The sequence below is a fragment of the Chiroxiphia lanceolata genome, unplaced genomic scaffold (genome assembly GCF_009829145.1).
Source record: "Chiroxiphia lanceolata isolate bChiLan1 unplaced genomic scaffold, bChiLan1.pri scaffold_65_arrow_ctg1, whole genome shotgun sequence".
NCBI lineage: Eukaryota > Metazoa > Chordata > Aves > Passeriformes > Pipridae > Chiroxiphia > Chiroxiphia lanceolata.
In genome coordinates this window covers 105,408-120,574 of record NW_022476530.1, presented here as the reverse complement: position 1 = coordinate 120,574, position 15,167 = coordinate 105,408, and the positions used below count along the sequence as shown (strand labels likewise).

General features: G+C 68.0%; 5 protein-coding genes and 1 non-coding gene across 8 annotated transcripts; 3 read left to right on the top strand and 3 right to left on the bottom strand.

The window, feature by feature from the left end:
• Window positions 1-1,652: 1,652 nt before the first annotated feature.
• UBXN1 (UBX domain protein 1) lies at window positions 1,653-7,974 on the top strand. Of its 3 annotated transcripts, none has more exons than XM_032677565.1 (8): window positions 1,653-2,543; window positions 2,576-2,667; window positions 3,088-3,219; window positions 3,932-4,075; window positions 4,744-4,795; window positions 5,603-5,695; window positions 6,539-6,764; window positions 7,608-7,974. In XM_032677565.1, the coding sequence occupies exons 1-8, from the start codon at window positions 2,508-2,510 to the stop codon at window positions 7,655-7,657; spliced, it is 825 nt and encodes a 274-aa protein (XP_032533456.1). In that variant the 5' UTR covers window positions 1,653-2,507; the 3' UTR covers window positions 7,658-7,974. The 3 variants fall into 3 exon arrangements, with proteins under 3 accessions (XP_032533456.1, XP_032533454.1, XP_032533455.1); XM_032677563.1 differs by having other exon boundaries at window positions 1,653-2,079; window positions 2,614-2,667; window positions 7,608-7,973; XM_032677564.1 differs by having other exon boundaries at window positions 1,653-2,536; window positions 2,569-2,667; window positions 7,608-7,973.
• DMAC1 (distal membrane arm assembly complex 1) lies at window positions 7,795-9,220 on the bottom strand. Its single transcript, XM_032677566.1, has 2 exons — window positions 8,653-9,220; window positions 7,795-8,143 (listed from the first exon to the last, which is right to left on the bottom strand). The coding sequence occupies exons 1-2, from the start codon at window positions 8,858-8,860 to the stop codon at window positions 8,076-8,078; spliced, it is 276 nt and encodes a 91-aa protein (XP_032533457.1). The 5' UTR covers window positions 8,861-9,220; the 3' UTR covers window positions 7,795-8,075.
• Window positions 9,156-9,644, bottom strand: LOC116781804 (ubiquinol-cytochrome-c reductase complex assembly factor 3-like). Its single transcript, XM_032677567.1, has 2 exons — window positions 9,503-9,644; window positions 9,156-9,425 (listed from the first exon to the last, which is right to left on the bottom strand). Exons 1-2 carry the CDS (start codon window positions 9,617-9,619, stop codon window positions 9,294-9,296), a joined length of 249 nt encoding a protein of 82 aa, XP_032533458.1. The 5' UTR covers window positions 9,620-9,644; the 3' UTR covers window positions 9,156-9,293.
• A 767-nt stretch (window positions 9,645-10,411) lies between these two features.
• Window positions 10,412-10,545, bottom strand: LOC116781811. Its single transcript, XR_004354987.1, has one exon. It is a non-coding gene; the product is annotated as a small nucleolar RNA SNORA57 (small nucleolar RNA).
• Window positions 10,546-10,814: 269 nt separating this feature from the next.
• Window positions 10,815-11,649, top strand: CUNH11orf98 (chromosome unknown C11orf98 homolog). The gene is made up of 4 exons (XM_032677560.1): window positions 10,815-10,964; window positions 11,115-11,179; window positions 11,267-11,355; window positions 11,456-11,649. The coding sequence occupies exons 1-4, from the start codon at window positions 10,929-10,931 to the stop codon at window positions 11,647-11,649; spliced, it is 384 nt and encodes a 127-aa protein (XP_032533451.1). The 5' UTR covers window positions 10,815-10,928.
• A 798-nt stretch (window positions 11,650-12,447) lies between these two features.
• Window positions 12,448-15,167, top strand: INTS5 (integrator complex subunit 5; the record flags this gene model as incomplete). Its single annotated transcript, XM_032677559.1, has 2 exons — window positions 12,448-12,518; window positions 13,250-15,167. Coding segments are annotated over exons 1-2 (1,974 nt in total), but the record flags the coding sequence as incomplete, so codon positions are not given.

Sequence of the window (15,167 nt, the reverse complement as noted above, 5' to 3'; positions counted from 1 at the left end):
CTCACCTGTCCCCTCTCACCTGTCCCGTCTCATCTGTCCTGTCTCACCTGTCCCTGTCTCACCTGTCCCCTCTCACCTGTCCCTGTCTCACCTGTCCTGTCTCACCTGTTCTGTCTCACCTGTCCCTGTCTGACCTGTCCCCTCTCACCTGTCCTGTCTCACCTGTCCCCCTCACCTGCCCAGGTACCTGCTGTACCACTTCCCGCTCACCTGTGCCCTCCTGGGGGTCGTGGGGAATTGGACCCTCCTGGCTCTGCTGACCCTGGGGGGGTACCTGCAGTGGGGGAGGGGCAGCCCCTGGCCCCGCCCCCCCCGGGCCCCCCCGCAGGTGAGTCTGGGGGTGGGAGAGGGGGGAAGGGGGGGGAGGAGTTTGGGGGAGGGGCTTTGCTCACCTGTGACCCCTCCCCCCCCACAGGACACGAGGAGCGAAGGACACGGAGACCCCCCTGGGGAGGGGGAGGGGCAAGGTGAGGGGTGGGGGAGGGGCTGAGGGGGGGAATAGAGGGAGAGGGGAGATTTGGGGGGCTGAGGGGGTGGGGGAGGGTCTGAGGGAGTTGGGGGGGCTTTGGGGAGTGGGGCAGAGGGTTTGGGGGGCTGGGGGGGAGGGGCTTTGGGACAGGGACTTTTTGGGGGGCAACAAATGGGGGTTTCGGGGGATTTTTTGGGGGGGAGGGGAGGTTTGGGGGAGTCTTAGGGGGGATTTGGGGGGGTGTTAATGTGAGTCCCCACCCCCAGATTCCTCAGAATGCCCCCAGAGTTCGGAAGAGCCCGAAATCGTGGGACCCTCGGAGCCAGACAAAGGTGGGGGAGGGGCCCTGCACCCCCAAAAACACCCCCAAATTCACCTCCCTGGGCTGGGGGAGGGGCAGATTTGGGGGGAGGGGCCCACATTGGGGGGGAGGGGCCACGATTTGCAGAGAAGGGGGTCCAAATTTGGAGGGGAGGGGCCAAAATTTGAGGGGGACACACCCAGGTTTTGGGGGGAGTGGCCCGAAATTCGGGGGAGAACCCCCTGATTTTTGGGGGGGGGGGCCCGGACTTGGGGGGGAACACCCAGATTATGGGGTGGGGGGCCCAGATTTGGAGGGGGGGGGTCACACCCAGATTTGGGGGGGAGGGGGGCTCAAATTTGCGGTAGGGACCCCCCAGTTTTGGGTTGGGGGTCTCACAGCCCCTCCCCCCCCCACAGATCCCCCCCTGCTCGGAGCCGCCAACGCCCCCCCCAAAGGGGAGGAGGAAGAGGAGGGAGAAGGGGGGGAGGAGGAGGGGGAGGGGAAAGGGGGGGTCACCCCCACGGCCCCGCCCCTCCCCCCGGAGCGCCCCTCCCCCCGCCAGCGCCACCTCTGCTCCAGCTCCTGAAACCCACCCCCAAATTAGGGGGGACCCCAATAAACGCCCCTTCCCCACCTCCAGTGGGCGTGGCCTCGGTTTGGGAAGGGGGGGAGGGGACGCTGACCCCCATTTTGGGGGGGGGATGGGACCCCCGGGGTGGGGGAGGGTAAAGGGGGAGACCTTCAGGTGGGGGGAGGAGGGGCGGGTGGGGGACCCAAATTCTGCCTGGACCCCCTAAATCTGCCCCAGGAGCCCCAAACTCCACCAAATCTGCCCCAGGACCCCCCAGATCCTCCCCAGGACCCTCCAGAAGCCCCCAAATTTGCCCCAGGACCCCCCCCAGGCCCCCCCCTCCCGACTCCCTCCCGTCCCCCCCAACCCTCTTAGGGCCCCCCCGAAATGCCCTGCAGGATTTCCGGGCCAGTTTAAGAGTCTCGGGACCACCTTAAGGACCTCGGGACCGTTTTGGGGTCCTTTGCTCACATTTTAGTGCCGCTTTCAAGGTTTTTTTCGCACAATTTTGGGGCCATTTCGGGTTATTTTCGGTTCCTCTCCCGTTTCCGCGCTCGGGACGCGATCGCGTCTCGCTTTGTGTCCCCCCCGGGCCGCCGTCAGCGGGGTCGCTCACGTGACCCGGCGCGCGGGCGGTCACGTGACCGGCCGGGCCGTGATGGCGGCGGGTGGCGAGGCCGGGCCCGGCCGGGCCCTCGAGGCGCTGCTGGAAATGGGATTCGGGGCTCGCCGGGCGTGAGAGACCGACCGGGGGCACCGGGGGGGGGGAACGGGGTGGAACGGGGTGAAGCGCGGGGCAACGGGGGAGGCGGCCTGGGTACTCCCGGGGGGCGTCCCGGTGGCTCCGGTAACCGGGAGAGGGGTCTTGGGATGGAACTCGGAACATCGGGAAGGGACTAAGGGTATCCTAGGATGGGCTCCGGTAACGCGAGGAGAGGCTCCGGTAACCTGGAGAGGGGCCCTGGGGACCCCCGAGAGGGTCCCGGTGGCTCCGGTAACCGGGAGAGGGGTCGAGGGGGGGCTCCGGTAAACGGGAGAAGCGCGCCCGGGATGGGACTCTGGAGGGTCCCGGGACACCGAGAAGAGGCTCCGGTAGCTCCGGTAGCTCCGGTAACCTCGGGAAGGGAGTCGGGAGGGGTCCCGGTGGCTCCGGTGACAGGGACATGGACCCTGGGATGAGATGCGGTAACCGGGGGGAGTTTTGGGGGACCAAGGGGGGGGGTTGGGGGACCCGGGGGGGGTCCCGGTGTTAACGAGGGGTCCCCGCAGGGCGAAGGCGCTGGCGCTGACCGGGAACCGCGGGGTGGAACCGGCCATGGACTGGTGAGGGGGGACCCCCGAAAAACCCCCAAACCACCCCAAAACCGCTTGGGACCCCTGAAAACTCCCCGGGACCCTCCAAAACACCCTGGGGGACCCCCAAAAACACCTCCAAACCTCACCTCGACCCCCCTAAATCCACCTATAACACCCCAAAAACACCTGGGACACCCCCAACCCCCCCCCCCCCGCACCTCTTTGAGGCCCCCCCCAACCTCCCCCAAATCCCCCAGGACCCACCTGGGACCCTCCCCAAAACCCCAAGGATCCACCCGACAGCCCCCCAAAACCCCTCAGGACCCCTTAAACCCCCCCGACCCCTCCCCAAAACCCCCCCCAGGACCCCTTTGAGACCCCCTAACCTCCCCCCAAACCCCCAAGGACCCTCCTGAGACCCCCCTGACCCCCCCGTGCCCCCCCCAGGCTGGTGGCCCACGAGGACGACCCCGACTCGGATTCAGACCCTGAACTGCCCCCGGGTTTTGGGATCCCCGGGGGGATCCCCCCGAATTTGGGGGGGCTCCGGCAGCCCCAGGAGGAGGACGAGACCCAGAAGTGAGGGGGGGGGTGTCACCCCCAAATGTGGGGGTTTGGGGGGAGGGGGGGGCTTGGGATTTGAGGCGGGGGTTCCCCTGGGTTTGAGGGTGTCTTGGGTTTGGGGTTTTGGGGGAGACCCTGGGTTCGGGGGGGTGGGGGGTTTCTCCCTGGGTTTGGGGGTTCGGGGGGGTGGGTTGGGGGGGGTTTCTCCCAGGGTTTGGGGGTGTCCCAGATTTCGGGGTGCCCCCCAGGTTTCTGTTGGCTGCGGGGCAGGGGCGGGGGGGTTGGTGTTTGGGGGTTCAGGAAGGGTTTCCCTGGTGGTTTTGGGGGTTCAGGGGGGTGTCCCAGTTTCGGGGTGTGCCCCCCGATGTCGGGGTGTCCCCCTCTGGTGTTGGGGTGCCCCCCAGGCTCCTGTTGACAGGAGCAGGAGCAGTGGTGCCGAGGGGTTCAGTGTTCCCCAAGTTTGGGGGTTCAGGAAGGGTTTCCCCAGTGGTTTTGGGGGTTCAGGGGGGTGTCCCAATTTCGGGGAGTCCCTCCCCGGTTTCGGGGTGTCCCCCCCTGATGTCGGGGTGCCCCCCAGGCTCCTGTTGACCATGGAGCAGGAGCGGGAGCGGCGGCGCCGGGGGGTTCAGCGTCCCCCAGGTTTGGGGGTTCAGGGAGGGTTTCCCCCGGGGTTTTGGGATCCCCCTGTTTTCGGGGTGTCCCCCCCTGATGTCGGGGTGCCCCCCAGGCTCCTGTTGGCCGCGGGGCAGGAGCGGGAGCGGCGGCGCCGGGGGCAGGAGCTGTCGCGGCTGCGGGAGTGGCGCCGGGACGAGGAGCGGCGCCGGGCGGCCGAGGAACGACGCCGGGACCGCGCCGAGGAGAGGGCGGCCCGGTGAGGGGGGACCCCCAAAAATCCCGGGAGACACCCCAGAAATCCAACCCGGAGTCCTCTGTGACCCCAACTTCCCCCCAGACCCTTGGAGTCACCCCAAAACCTTCAGAGAACTCCCCCAAAACTTCCCCCTTAGACCCCCAAGGTCATCCCAAAACCTCCAAAGACCCCCCCCAGATCTCCCCCTTAGACCCCTGGGGTCACCCCAAAACCTTCAGAGCCCCCCCCCCCAGATCTCCCCCTTAGACCCCCAAGGTCACCCCAAAACCTTCAGAGAACTCCCCCCAAACCTCCCCCTTAGACCCCCGGGGTCACTCCCAGGGACCGTCCAGACCCTTGGGGACCCCTCAGGGTCACCCCAAAACTCCAAGGGACCCACAAAACTTCCCCCCCAGAGCCCTGGGGACCCCCAAACCCTCCCCCCTTTAGACCCCCAGAGTCGCCCCAAAACCCTTAGGGACCTCCCTAAGTCCCCCCAGACCCCCCAGGGACCCCCTCACAACCCCCCTTAGACCTCCCCAAAACCCCTGGGGACCCCGCAGCCTCTCCCCAGACCCCCAAGGTCACCCCAAAACCTCCCCCTTAGACCCCCGGGGTCACCCCCAGGGACCCCCCAGACCCCCAGGAACCCCCCCAAGCCCCTCCAAAATCCAGGAATTTCCCCCCAGGCAGCGGGTGAAGGAGAAGATCGAGCGGGACAAGGCTGAGAGAGCACAGAGGGTGAGAGAGGGGGGATCCCAAAGGATTGGGGGGGATCCCCAGGGGTTAGGGGGGTCCTGAGGGATTTGGGGGATCCCAAGGGATCAGGGGGGTCCTGAGGGATTGGGGGGATCCCAAAGGATTGGGGTGGATCCCTAGGGATTGGGGGGATCCCAAAAGATTGGGGGGGATCCCAAGGGATCGGGGGGTCCTGAGGGACTGGGGGGATCCCAAAGGATTGAGGGGTCCTGAGGGATTTGGGGGATCCCAAAGGATTGGGGTGGATCCCTAGGGATTGGGGGGATCCCAAAGGATTGAGAGGGATCCCAAGGGATTGGGGGGATCCCAAAAGATTGGGGGGATCCCAAGGGATCGGGGGGTCCTGAGGGATTGAGGGGATCCCAAAGGATTGAGGGGATCCCAAAGGATTGAGGGGGATCCCAAGGGATCAGGGGGGTCCTGAGGGATTGGGGGGATCCCAAAGGATTGAGGGGATCCCAAAGGATTGAGGGGATCCCAAAGGATTGAGGGGGATCCCAAGGGATCAGGGGGGTCCTGAGGGATTGAGGGGATCCCAAAGGATTGAGGGGATCCCAAAGGATTGAGGGGATCCCAAAGGATTGAGGGGGATCCCAAGGGATCAGGGGGGTCCTGAGGGATTGGGGGGATCCCAAAGGATTGGGGGGGATCCTTCTGAGACCCAGCAGATCCCACCGGGATCGGGGGGGGGGGATCCAGCAGGACCTGCCAGGACCCAGCAGGTTCTGCAGGGATCACATGGGGGGGGGGGTCGAGTGGATCCCCAACCCCCCCTCCCCCTCCCCCCAGTTCGCCCCCTCCCCCGCTGAGCCCCCCCCACAGACCCCTCCCCCCGGGGCGGAGCCGCCGGCGCCGCGGGAATACGACGAGTGCCGGATCCAGGTACGGAGCGGGGGGATCCCCCGGGATCTGGGGGGGTCCAGAGGAGTCCTGAGGGACTAGGGGGGGGAGATCCCAAGGGATCCATGGGCTTTCCAAGGGATCGGGGGGGTCCTGTGGGAATACGACCAGTGCCGGATCCTGGTACAGAATGGGGGGATCCCGAGGGATCCGGGCAGTCCTGAGGGATTGGGGGGGATCCCAAAGGATTCAGGGGGGTCATAAAGGGTTCAGGGGGGAATCCTGAAGGATTTTGGGGGTATCCAGGGAGGGTCCTAATGGATTGGGGAGATCCAGGGGGGATCTGGGTGATTTGGAAGGATCCAGGGGGGTCCTGAGGGATTGGGGAGATCCAGGGGGGATCTGGGTGATTTGGAAGGATCCAGGGGGGTCCTGAGGGATCGGGGGGTCCCAAAGGACATTGGGGACTGGGGAGATCTGGGGGGGATTGGGTGGGATCCTGAGGGATTGGGTGGGATCTTGAGGGATTGGGGGGGATTGGGTGGGATCCTGAGGGATTGGGGGGGGGGACCACCTGAAGTATCCAGGGAGAGATCCCGAGGAATCTGGGGGGGTCCCAAACATTCTGGGGGACCGGGGGGGGAATCCCAAACATTCCAGGGACATCAGGGGGGATCCAGTGGGGTCCCAAGGGACCGGGACAATCCAGGGGGGTCGTGAGCATCCGTGGGGGGGGGCGGATCCTGAAGGGTCTTGGTGGGGATCGGGGGGTGGATCCTGAAGGATTGGGGGGGTCCCAAGGGCTGCAGGGGGGGACGTGGGTGATCCCAAAGGATCCGGGGGGACCCAGGGGGGGTCTCAGGGTGCTCTTCTCCCCCTGCCCAGGTCCGTCTCCCGGACGGGCGGGCGCTCACGCAGCGGTTCCGGGCGCGGGAGCCGCTGGCGGCCGTGCGGCTCTTCGTGGAGCTCAACCGGGGCACTGGGAGCACTGGGAGCACTGGGAGCACAGGAGAACCCCCCCAGAGCCCCCCGGAGCCCTTCAGCCTCCGCACGGCCTTTCCCAAGAGGCTCTTCACCGAGGAGGACATGGAGAAACCCCTCCAGGAGCTGGGTGAGGAATTTGGGGGGGGGGCTGGAATTGTTTGGGGGGCCCCCGAGGAGGGTCGGGGGGGGGGGGGGGCTCTGAGGGGTTTTGGGGGGTCCCTGGCAGGGATTGAGGGGATTCTTGGAATGTTTGGGGGGTCTTTAGGGGGGGTTCGTGGAATGTTTGGGGGGTCCTTAGGGGGTTCTTGGAATGTTTGGGGGGTCCTTAGGGGGTTCTTGGAATGTCTGAGGGACCCTGAGGGGGTTTGGGGGGGTCCAGGGTGGGGTTTGGGGGGGGTCTCTTGAAGGGTTCCAGGTGGTTTGGGAGATTCCTGGGGGGGTCTCAGGGGGTCCCTGGGGGGTTTGGGGGGTTCTTGGGGGAGTCCTTGGAATGTTTGAGGGAACTTCAGGGGGGTTTGGGGGGTCATTGGGGGGGTTCTTGGCATGTCTGGGGGGTTTCCTGGGGGGTTCCTTGGAATGTTTGGGGGACCCTGAGTGGGGTTGTGGGGTTTGGAGGGGATCTCTTGAAGGGTTCCAGGTGGTTTGGGAGATTCTGAAGGAGGTTTTAGAGGGTCCCCAGGGGGTTTGGGGGGGTTCTTGGGGGAGTCCTTGGAATGTTTGAGGGGACTTCAGGGGGGTTTGAGGGGTCTTTGGGGTAATTGGGGGGGTTCTTGGCATGTCTGGGGGGGTCTCTTGGGGGGGTCCTTGGAATGTTTAGGGGTCCCTAAGGGGGTTTGAGGGGGATTCCTGGGGAGTCTCTGGAGTTTTTTGGGGACCTGGGGGGGTTTCGAGTTCCCAGGGCAGTTTCAGGGGGGTCTCTGAGGTCTCTCAGGCTTTGGGGGTCCCATTGTTGCCTCCCTTCCCCCCCCAGGTCTGGTCCCCTCCGCCGTCGTCATCGTGGCCAAGAAGGAGGGGAGCTGAGGAGGGGAAGGGGCCTGGGGACCCCCAAACCTTTCTGTGGGGACCCCCCAGGGACCCCCAGACCCAAATAAACCTCAGCTGTGCCCCCCCCCAAAATCCTGTCTCTGTGTCCCCCCCCAAACACACAAGGGGGGGGGGGGGGGCAAAGCATCTTTATTGGGGGGTCTCACCCCCTTGCTGCTCCCGGGGAGGGGGGTCCTGGGGGTTCTGGGGGATCCTTGTAATATTGGAGGGGCTGGGGGACCCCAACCCCCCCTCCCAGAGACCCACAGACCCAAATAAACCTCAGCTGTGCCCCCCTCCCAAAAACAGAATTAGGAAAGCAAAGCAGCTTTATTAGGAGTCCACCCCGTTGTCACCCTCGGGGGGGGGGTCCCGAAGGTTTTGTGGGGGGCTCCTGGGGGGCCCCAGCCCCTCCTCAGGGCTGCTTGGGCAGCTGTTTCCCCACGGGGTCCCAGAGGATGACGACGCCCCAGGCCCCCACACCTGAGGGGGGGGACAAGAAGGGGTCACTGGGTTGTCCATCCCCCCCCCCCCGGGTCACCCCCCGCCCCCATTAGACCCTTTTCACCCCTCCCTCGTTCCCATGGGATCCCCAAACCCCCTCCCATTTTGATCCCCAGTCCCGAGACCCCCCCCAAGGCCCCCCCCCATCAATAGAGACCGCCAAACCCTCCCCTAATGGGAAACCCCCCCCGTTGCCATGGCAACCCCAACCCTCCCTTTTAAATCCCCCAGTTTCGGGACCTCACCCCCCCCCCCCAAATCCCCCATTTCGATCCCCCGGTCCCAGGACCCCCCTCGTTACCATGGCAACCCCCACCCCCCCTTTTAAATACCCCGGGACCCCCCCCCCCGCTTCCTTTGGAACCCCCAACCCCCCCCCCTCGTGCCCCTCCCGTTGCCATGGAAACGCCAACCCACCCTCCCTCCCTCATCACCCACATCCCCACTTCCCTCCCCCCCCCCCCCCGAAAAGCTCCCCCGTCGCTCACTGAGGGCGAAGGTGATCTGAGCGATGGTGCCCATGGACGGCGGGATCCCCCTTTTCATGCTGTTCCGCGGGCCCTGGTACAGCCACGCTGCCGCCAGGAGCAGCCCCGCGCCGCACACGAAGCGGCAGCTCAGGCAGCCCCCGAAGAGCGGCCGTGGCTGCGCCGGCGCCGGCCCCGACCCGGGCGAGACCTCCCCGGGGCGCGACATGGCGGCGCCGGAAGAGGCGCCGGAAGTGCGCGGCGCTAAATCGGGTCCGTGTAGCGCTGGTCGCGCGGCTCCGCGCGCAACCGCGTCCCCCCACGAAGGTTCCGCCTGATTAACGGAGGGGGGATTAACGGAAGGTTTTAGGGGCGTCGTTACCGAAGGCCTCCCGGTGCTGACGTCACTCCCGCCGCAGCGGGGCCTGAACGGCGCCAGGAACCGCCGCTGACCCCGCGCGCAGTGAGGCCTCCCCGTGAGGGGACACGGCGGCGCCGGAAGTATGTAACGTGAAATGGGTCCGTGCGTTGCAACGCCAGTCAGCTAAACCAGTCGGTGCGCAAACTGCGTCCCACACTGACGGTTCCGCCTGGGAGTTACCGGGGGTCTTTACCGGGAGTTGGGGAGGGGGGGTGAGAGGGGGGGTCTCCCGGTGCTGACGTCACTTTCGCCACGGCACGGGCCGCCGCGCCACGTTCTCGTCGGTCTCAGCCGCCTCCCGCAGAGCCGCCATGATCAGCTCGTTGTGGCGGCGCCGCTCCGCCAAAACCTGCGAGTTCGCCTCGGGAAGGGCCTGGAAAGTGGGACACAAAAGGGGTCACGGGGGTCTCCGGCTCCCCCATGGGGGTGCCGAGGAGCCGTCGGCGGTACCTTGAGGCTGTCCAGGCGGTGCTGCTCGCCCCCGGCCATCGCCACCCAGAAAAACAGCCCCAGCGCCACCGGGGCGGCCCCGCGGGCGAGCGCCAGGGCCCAGCGAGCGGCCGCCATTGAACCCCCTGCGGCCACTTCCGGGGAGGGGCCGCACTGGAGGGGCCGCTCTGGCCGAGCGGGATCATAGAGAGGGGATGTGGGAGGACCGCGGGACACCCGCAAACGAAGGGGAGGGGAGCCCCCTAAAAAGAGGGAATGGGGGGTCCCTGGCGAGGGTTGGAGGGTCCTTGGAATGCTTGGGGGGCTCCCTTGGGGTTGGAGGGCAGCTTGGTCGACCCCTGAGGGGGTTTGCGGGTTCCTTGGAATGTTTGGAGGGGAGTCCTGGGGGGGTGTCTTTGGACTATTTGGGCAGTCCCTGGAGGGGCTTGAGGGGTCCTTGGAATGTCTGGGAAGGGGGTCATGGACCTCCCCAACCACCGGAAAAAGGTCCCCGGACCCTCCCTCATCATTGGGAATGGGATCGCGGACCCCTTCCCAGGAATGAAAGAAGGATCACGACCCCTCTCCAGGAATGGGGGTGATGGATCCCTCCCAACCACTGGGAAAGGGGTGACGGATCCTCCCCGCTGCCGGGAATGGGATTACGGACCCCCCCTCCCCAAACACCGAGAAAGGAGTCACGGGTAACGAGGGTCGCACCGGTAACGAAGAACTACACGAGACAAGCGGATTTTTGAGCACTTTATTAACGATTTTAGGATCCAAACCGGGCTCCCCGGAGCCCCGGCGGTGCCCGCGCGGTCCAGCGGCGTCTCCCCGTTCCCGTGCGGATCCTGTGGAGCAGAAAAGCGGCGGTGAAACGGCGGCCCCCGGACGTCTCGGAGCCCTCCGGGCAGGGTGGGTCTGTCTGTCTGTCCCGGCGTGTGAGGGTGGGACCGGCGGACGCGACCGCCGGCACCGAAGACTTCGCGCCGGTCTCTGCTTTCCCTCCGCACATCACAGGCCCCGGCACGGGCCCGCCGGGGCCCGCCAAGAACGGGAGGAGCCCCGCCGGTGTCCCCCCACCGATCCTCCCGGTGATACCCGAGCCGCCCCCCCCTTCCCCAATACCGACCCTGCTCCAGCCCCGCCGCCCTCCCGGTACGGAAAAGAGAACGGCAGATCGCGTCTGGCATTCATATACCCTCGGTTGTGGGCGGGGCCGCAGCGCTACCCACCAATCAGCGACGGCGCGCGCGCGCAGAAGCCAATGGCATTCCCGCAGAGAGCAAGGAGCGGGGCTTAGCCACACAGAGGGGCTTCCAATCAGAGGCAGAAGCGCGCGGGGACGGGCCAATGGATGCCGGGAGAGGGAGGAGAGGCGGGGTTATTGACCCGGAAGTGAAGACAAACCGGAAGCGGGTCCTTAAGACCACGTGGGAGCGCGATGGGGATTGGGGGGAAAATCAACCGGCCCCGGACGGTGAACGGAGGGTTCGGGAGGGTCCCGGGGGGGCCTGGTGGGGTCCGGGGGGGCGAGAACAAACGTTGGGGTGTAGTGTGTTCCGGTAGGATCGGGAGGCGCGGGGTGGGGGATGTTCCGGTGCCCGTTAACCCCCCGTGCCCCCCCCAGGAGCTCCGTAAGAAGCTGTTCAAGCGGCGGCGGGAGCTGGCGCGGGGGCGGCGGCAGAAGCGGCGGTGAGACCCTCCCATCCTTTACCCCTGCGGTGCCCCCCCAGCCGGTGCCGGTGGCTGAAGGGGGTCCCTGGGGTGTCTCCGGTGCAGGTCGGGCCCGGCGGTGTCGGTGCCGCCCCCGCTGTGGGGGAAGAGGCGGCGGAAGGAGCTGAAGCGGCTGCGGGGAGCGGCGAAACGGGGTGAGAATTCGGGGGGGGGAGGCACCGGAGGTGTCCCGCGGGGGGTGGGGACACGACTGGGGACACTTCTGACCCCCCCCCTCCCCCGGTGTCCCCCCAGCGCTGGAAGCGGCGGCGGCCGCGGGGAGAAAACCGGAGATGGAAACGAGAAAGAGGAAAAGCGGCGACGTCGAGATGGAAGAGGAGGAGCCCCTGGGGACAGCGAGGACACCCCCGGAGACACCCCTGGAGACACCCCCGGAGACACCCCTGCAGACACCCCCGGGGACATCCCCGGGCACCAGGGGCACCTGACCCGCACCGGGGTCACCGGTGTCCCCTCCCTCTCAGCAGTGGCACTGGGGTCACCTCTCTGGCACCGGTTTGTCACTGGGGCCACCAGTGTCACCTCCCCAGCACTGGGGCCACCTGTCCTTCACTGGGATCACCTGAGTCCCACCAGTGTCACCAGTTTGTCACTGGGGTCACCAGGGGGGCACCAGTGTCACCTCCCTCTCCCCAGTGTCACCAGGGGCACTGGGGACACCGGCGTCACCTTCTTGTCACCCGTTCATCCCCAGGGTCACTGGTGTCCCCTCCCCAGTGGCACTGGGGACGCCTCCTGGCACCAGAGTCCCTGCGGGGTGCCCAGTTTGTCACCAGGGTCACTTTGGGGGCTGATTCCTAATTGTTGCTGTTTATTGTTACTATTTAATGATTCATTAAAATATTCCCGTCTATTTTCTTCGTCCACCGTTGTCGACGCCGTCCCCGGAGGACGAGGAGACCCGGGGCTGGAAAACTCCCAGGTGGGGCTTTGGAGCCCCAGTGCCCCCAGTTCACACCAGTATCCCAGTCTGTGTCCCCAGTTCACACCAGTGTCCCCAGTTCACACCAGCAATCAAGTCGGTGGCTTCTATCCGTGTGTCTGTCCGTGGGGGAGAGGGGACACCCCCGGGGGAGGAGGGGACACCCCTGGGGGACGCCTTTTCCTGTGACACCGGAGGGGAGGCGGAACCTCCGCAGGGCGGAACGATCGCGCGCGGGCGCGGGCGCGGAGGGAAGAGCGCGGGGGAGTGAGGCCCCTCCCGGCGCATGCGCAGCCGCCCCGGTCCGGCCGCCGCCGCCATGTCGGCGCTGTGCGACCCCCCGGGCGGCGCGAGCCCCCCCAGACCCCCCCTCAGGTACCCCTGAGACCCCCCCCGGCGATGGGACGGGACCCCCGGGACCCCCCTCCCCCGGGAACTCCTCCCACCGGGACCCCCGACCCGGGAACCCCTCCCACCGAACCCCCCCCCCCAGGCCCTCCCTCAGGTGTCCCCGGGGAACCCCGGGGATGGGACGGGACCCCTAGAACCACCCCTATACACCCCTCTCCTCAGGAACCCTTCCCCCCCCGGGTCTGGCCCAGGCCCCCCCCAGGCCCCCCCTGAGGTACCTACGGGAACCCCCCGGGGATGGGACGGGACCCCCGGGACCCCCTGAGCCGGGAATGCCTCCCACCGGGACCCCCCCTCCACCCCTTCACCCCCGTTGTCCCTTCCACCAGCACTCGGAGCTGCCCCAGGAGTTGAAGGACTCCCTCCTTGAGGGGGGTGACATCCCAGGGAGGGCTCCGGGGGTCCCTCCACCCCTCTAACCCCTCTCTGACCCCCGTTTCTCCCCCTCCCCAGTGCCCAGGAGCTCTCCCAGCAGATCAAGGCTTTCCTGATCTGGGAGGGGGCGGTGGTGACATCCCTGGGGGTCCCTCCACCCCTCTAACCCTCCTCTAACCCCCTTTTCTCCCCCTCCCCAGTGCCCAAGAGCTCTCCCAGCAGATCAAGGCTTTCCTGATCTGGGTGTGTGTGTGTGTGTGTGTGTGTGACATCCCTGGGGGTCCCTCCACCCCTCTAACCCCCTTTTCTTCCCTCCCCAGCGCCCAGGAGCTGTCGCAGGAGATCAAGGCCTTCCTGAGCGGGCTGGACCCGGTGCAGGGCACGCCGCTGTCGCCGCCGGCGCACGCCCGCTGCGCCCTGCGGCTGCTGCGCTGCCTCCCGCCCGCCCGCCACGCCGCCCTGCACCACCTGCGGGGGCTCTTCGACGAGCAGGTCTGCGCCCACCTCCTGCAGCGGGAGGGCCCCCCGGGAGCCCCCAAGGCCGGCGCGGGCGCCGAGGTGGTGCAGGAGGTGCGCGGGGCCCTGGCCGAGTTCGTGGGCGCCAACCCCAAGGCGTGGGCGCCCGGCGTGGCCGCCTGGGCCAGCGAGCTCATGGGGCAGCTGAGCAGCAAGTACGCCGGGCGGCCCGGGGTGCCCCCCGCCGCCAACCTGAACGAGCTGCTGCAGCTGTGGATGGGCTGCCCCGCCACGCGGGCGCTCATGGACATCTACACGCAGTGCCTGTCGGCCATGGTGGGCGGCTGCCCCGACGCCTGCGTGGACGCGCTGCTGGACACGTCGGTGCAGCACTCGCCGCACTTCGACTGGGTGGTCGCCCACATCGGCTCCTCCTTCCCGGGCACCATCATCAGCCGGGTGCTCTCCTGCGGCCTCAAGGACTTCTGCGCCCACGGGGCCGCCCCGGGCGACGCGGCGTTCGCGGCGGGGCCGGCGGGCGCCGACAAGAGGGCGCCCAAGATCGCGTCGGTGGTGGGCATCCTGGGCCACCTGGCCTCGCGCCACGCGGGCTCCATCAAGCAGGAGCTGCTGAGGATGTTCCACGAGAGCCTGGGCTCGGGCAGGGAGCAGCACAAGGCCACGGTGCCCTTCCTGCTGCAGCTGGCGCTGATGTCGCCGGCGCTGCTGGGCACCGTCTCGGCCGAGCTGGTGGACTCGCTGAAGCCGCCCGTGCTCAACCAGCTGCACCAGCACTTCTCGGCCCTGCCCCGCGACGAGCTGGAGCACGTGGTGGGCGTGGTGGTTCACCTCATCTCCCAGACCTCGGCCGGCGCCTTCCGCATCCTGCAGTTCCTGGTGGGCACGGCCATGCCCGCCTCCGTCATCACCTCGTCGCAGCCGGGCCCGCCGCTGCACGACGGGGTCCGCGAGGGCTGCGACCGCCTGGTGCAGCTGCTGCTGCTCAACCTGCAGAAGCTGGTGCACGGCAGGGGCGGCCCCGCGCCCGCCGAGGGGCCCCCGCGCCCGGTGCCCTTCCTGGAGGCGCTGCGGCCGCACGTGCGGGAGCTCTGCGTGGAGACGCTGCGGCTCGAGAGGAAGCGCTTCCTGTGGCAGCACCAGCTGCTGGGGCTGCTGGCCGTGTACTCGGCCCCGCACGGCGCCGCCGAGGCCCTGTTCTTCCTGCTGGCGCTGGCCAAGACGCCCGAGGAGCTGGCGCTGGCGCCGCAGCTGCACGCCGTGCTCTGCGCGGTGCTGCCCGACCCGCTGCCCGCGGCGGTGGCGGCGGCCGTGGCGCAGATCCACGCGGGGCGGCTGCCGGAGCCGCAGCTGGCGCAGCTGCTGCGCAACCTGGCGCTGCTGCTGCAGTGGGACGGCGGCGGCGACGCCGGCGGGGCGGCGAGCGCGGCGCTGGGCGCGGCGCTGGCGCGGCACCTGCCGGACCTGGCGCAGCTGCTGCTGCACCCCCGGGCCGAGGTGGGCGACGCCGCGTGCCGGCTGCTGGCCGCCTGCCCCTTCCCGCGGGCGCTGCCCCCCGCGCACGCGCTGCCCGCCGTCCGCGCCGCCGTCCACCACTTCTTCCTGGCGCTGCGGCGCGGCGACGCCGCCGCCCTGGCGCCCGCGGCGCGGCTGCTGGCGCGGCTCAGCGCCGTGTCCGGCGCCGCCGCCAAGGCCGTGCTGGCGCAGCTGGTGGAGGGGGCCCTGCGCGGCCGCAACGCCGAGCTCTTCGGGGGCGCCGCCGAG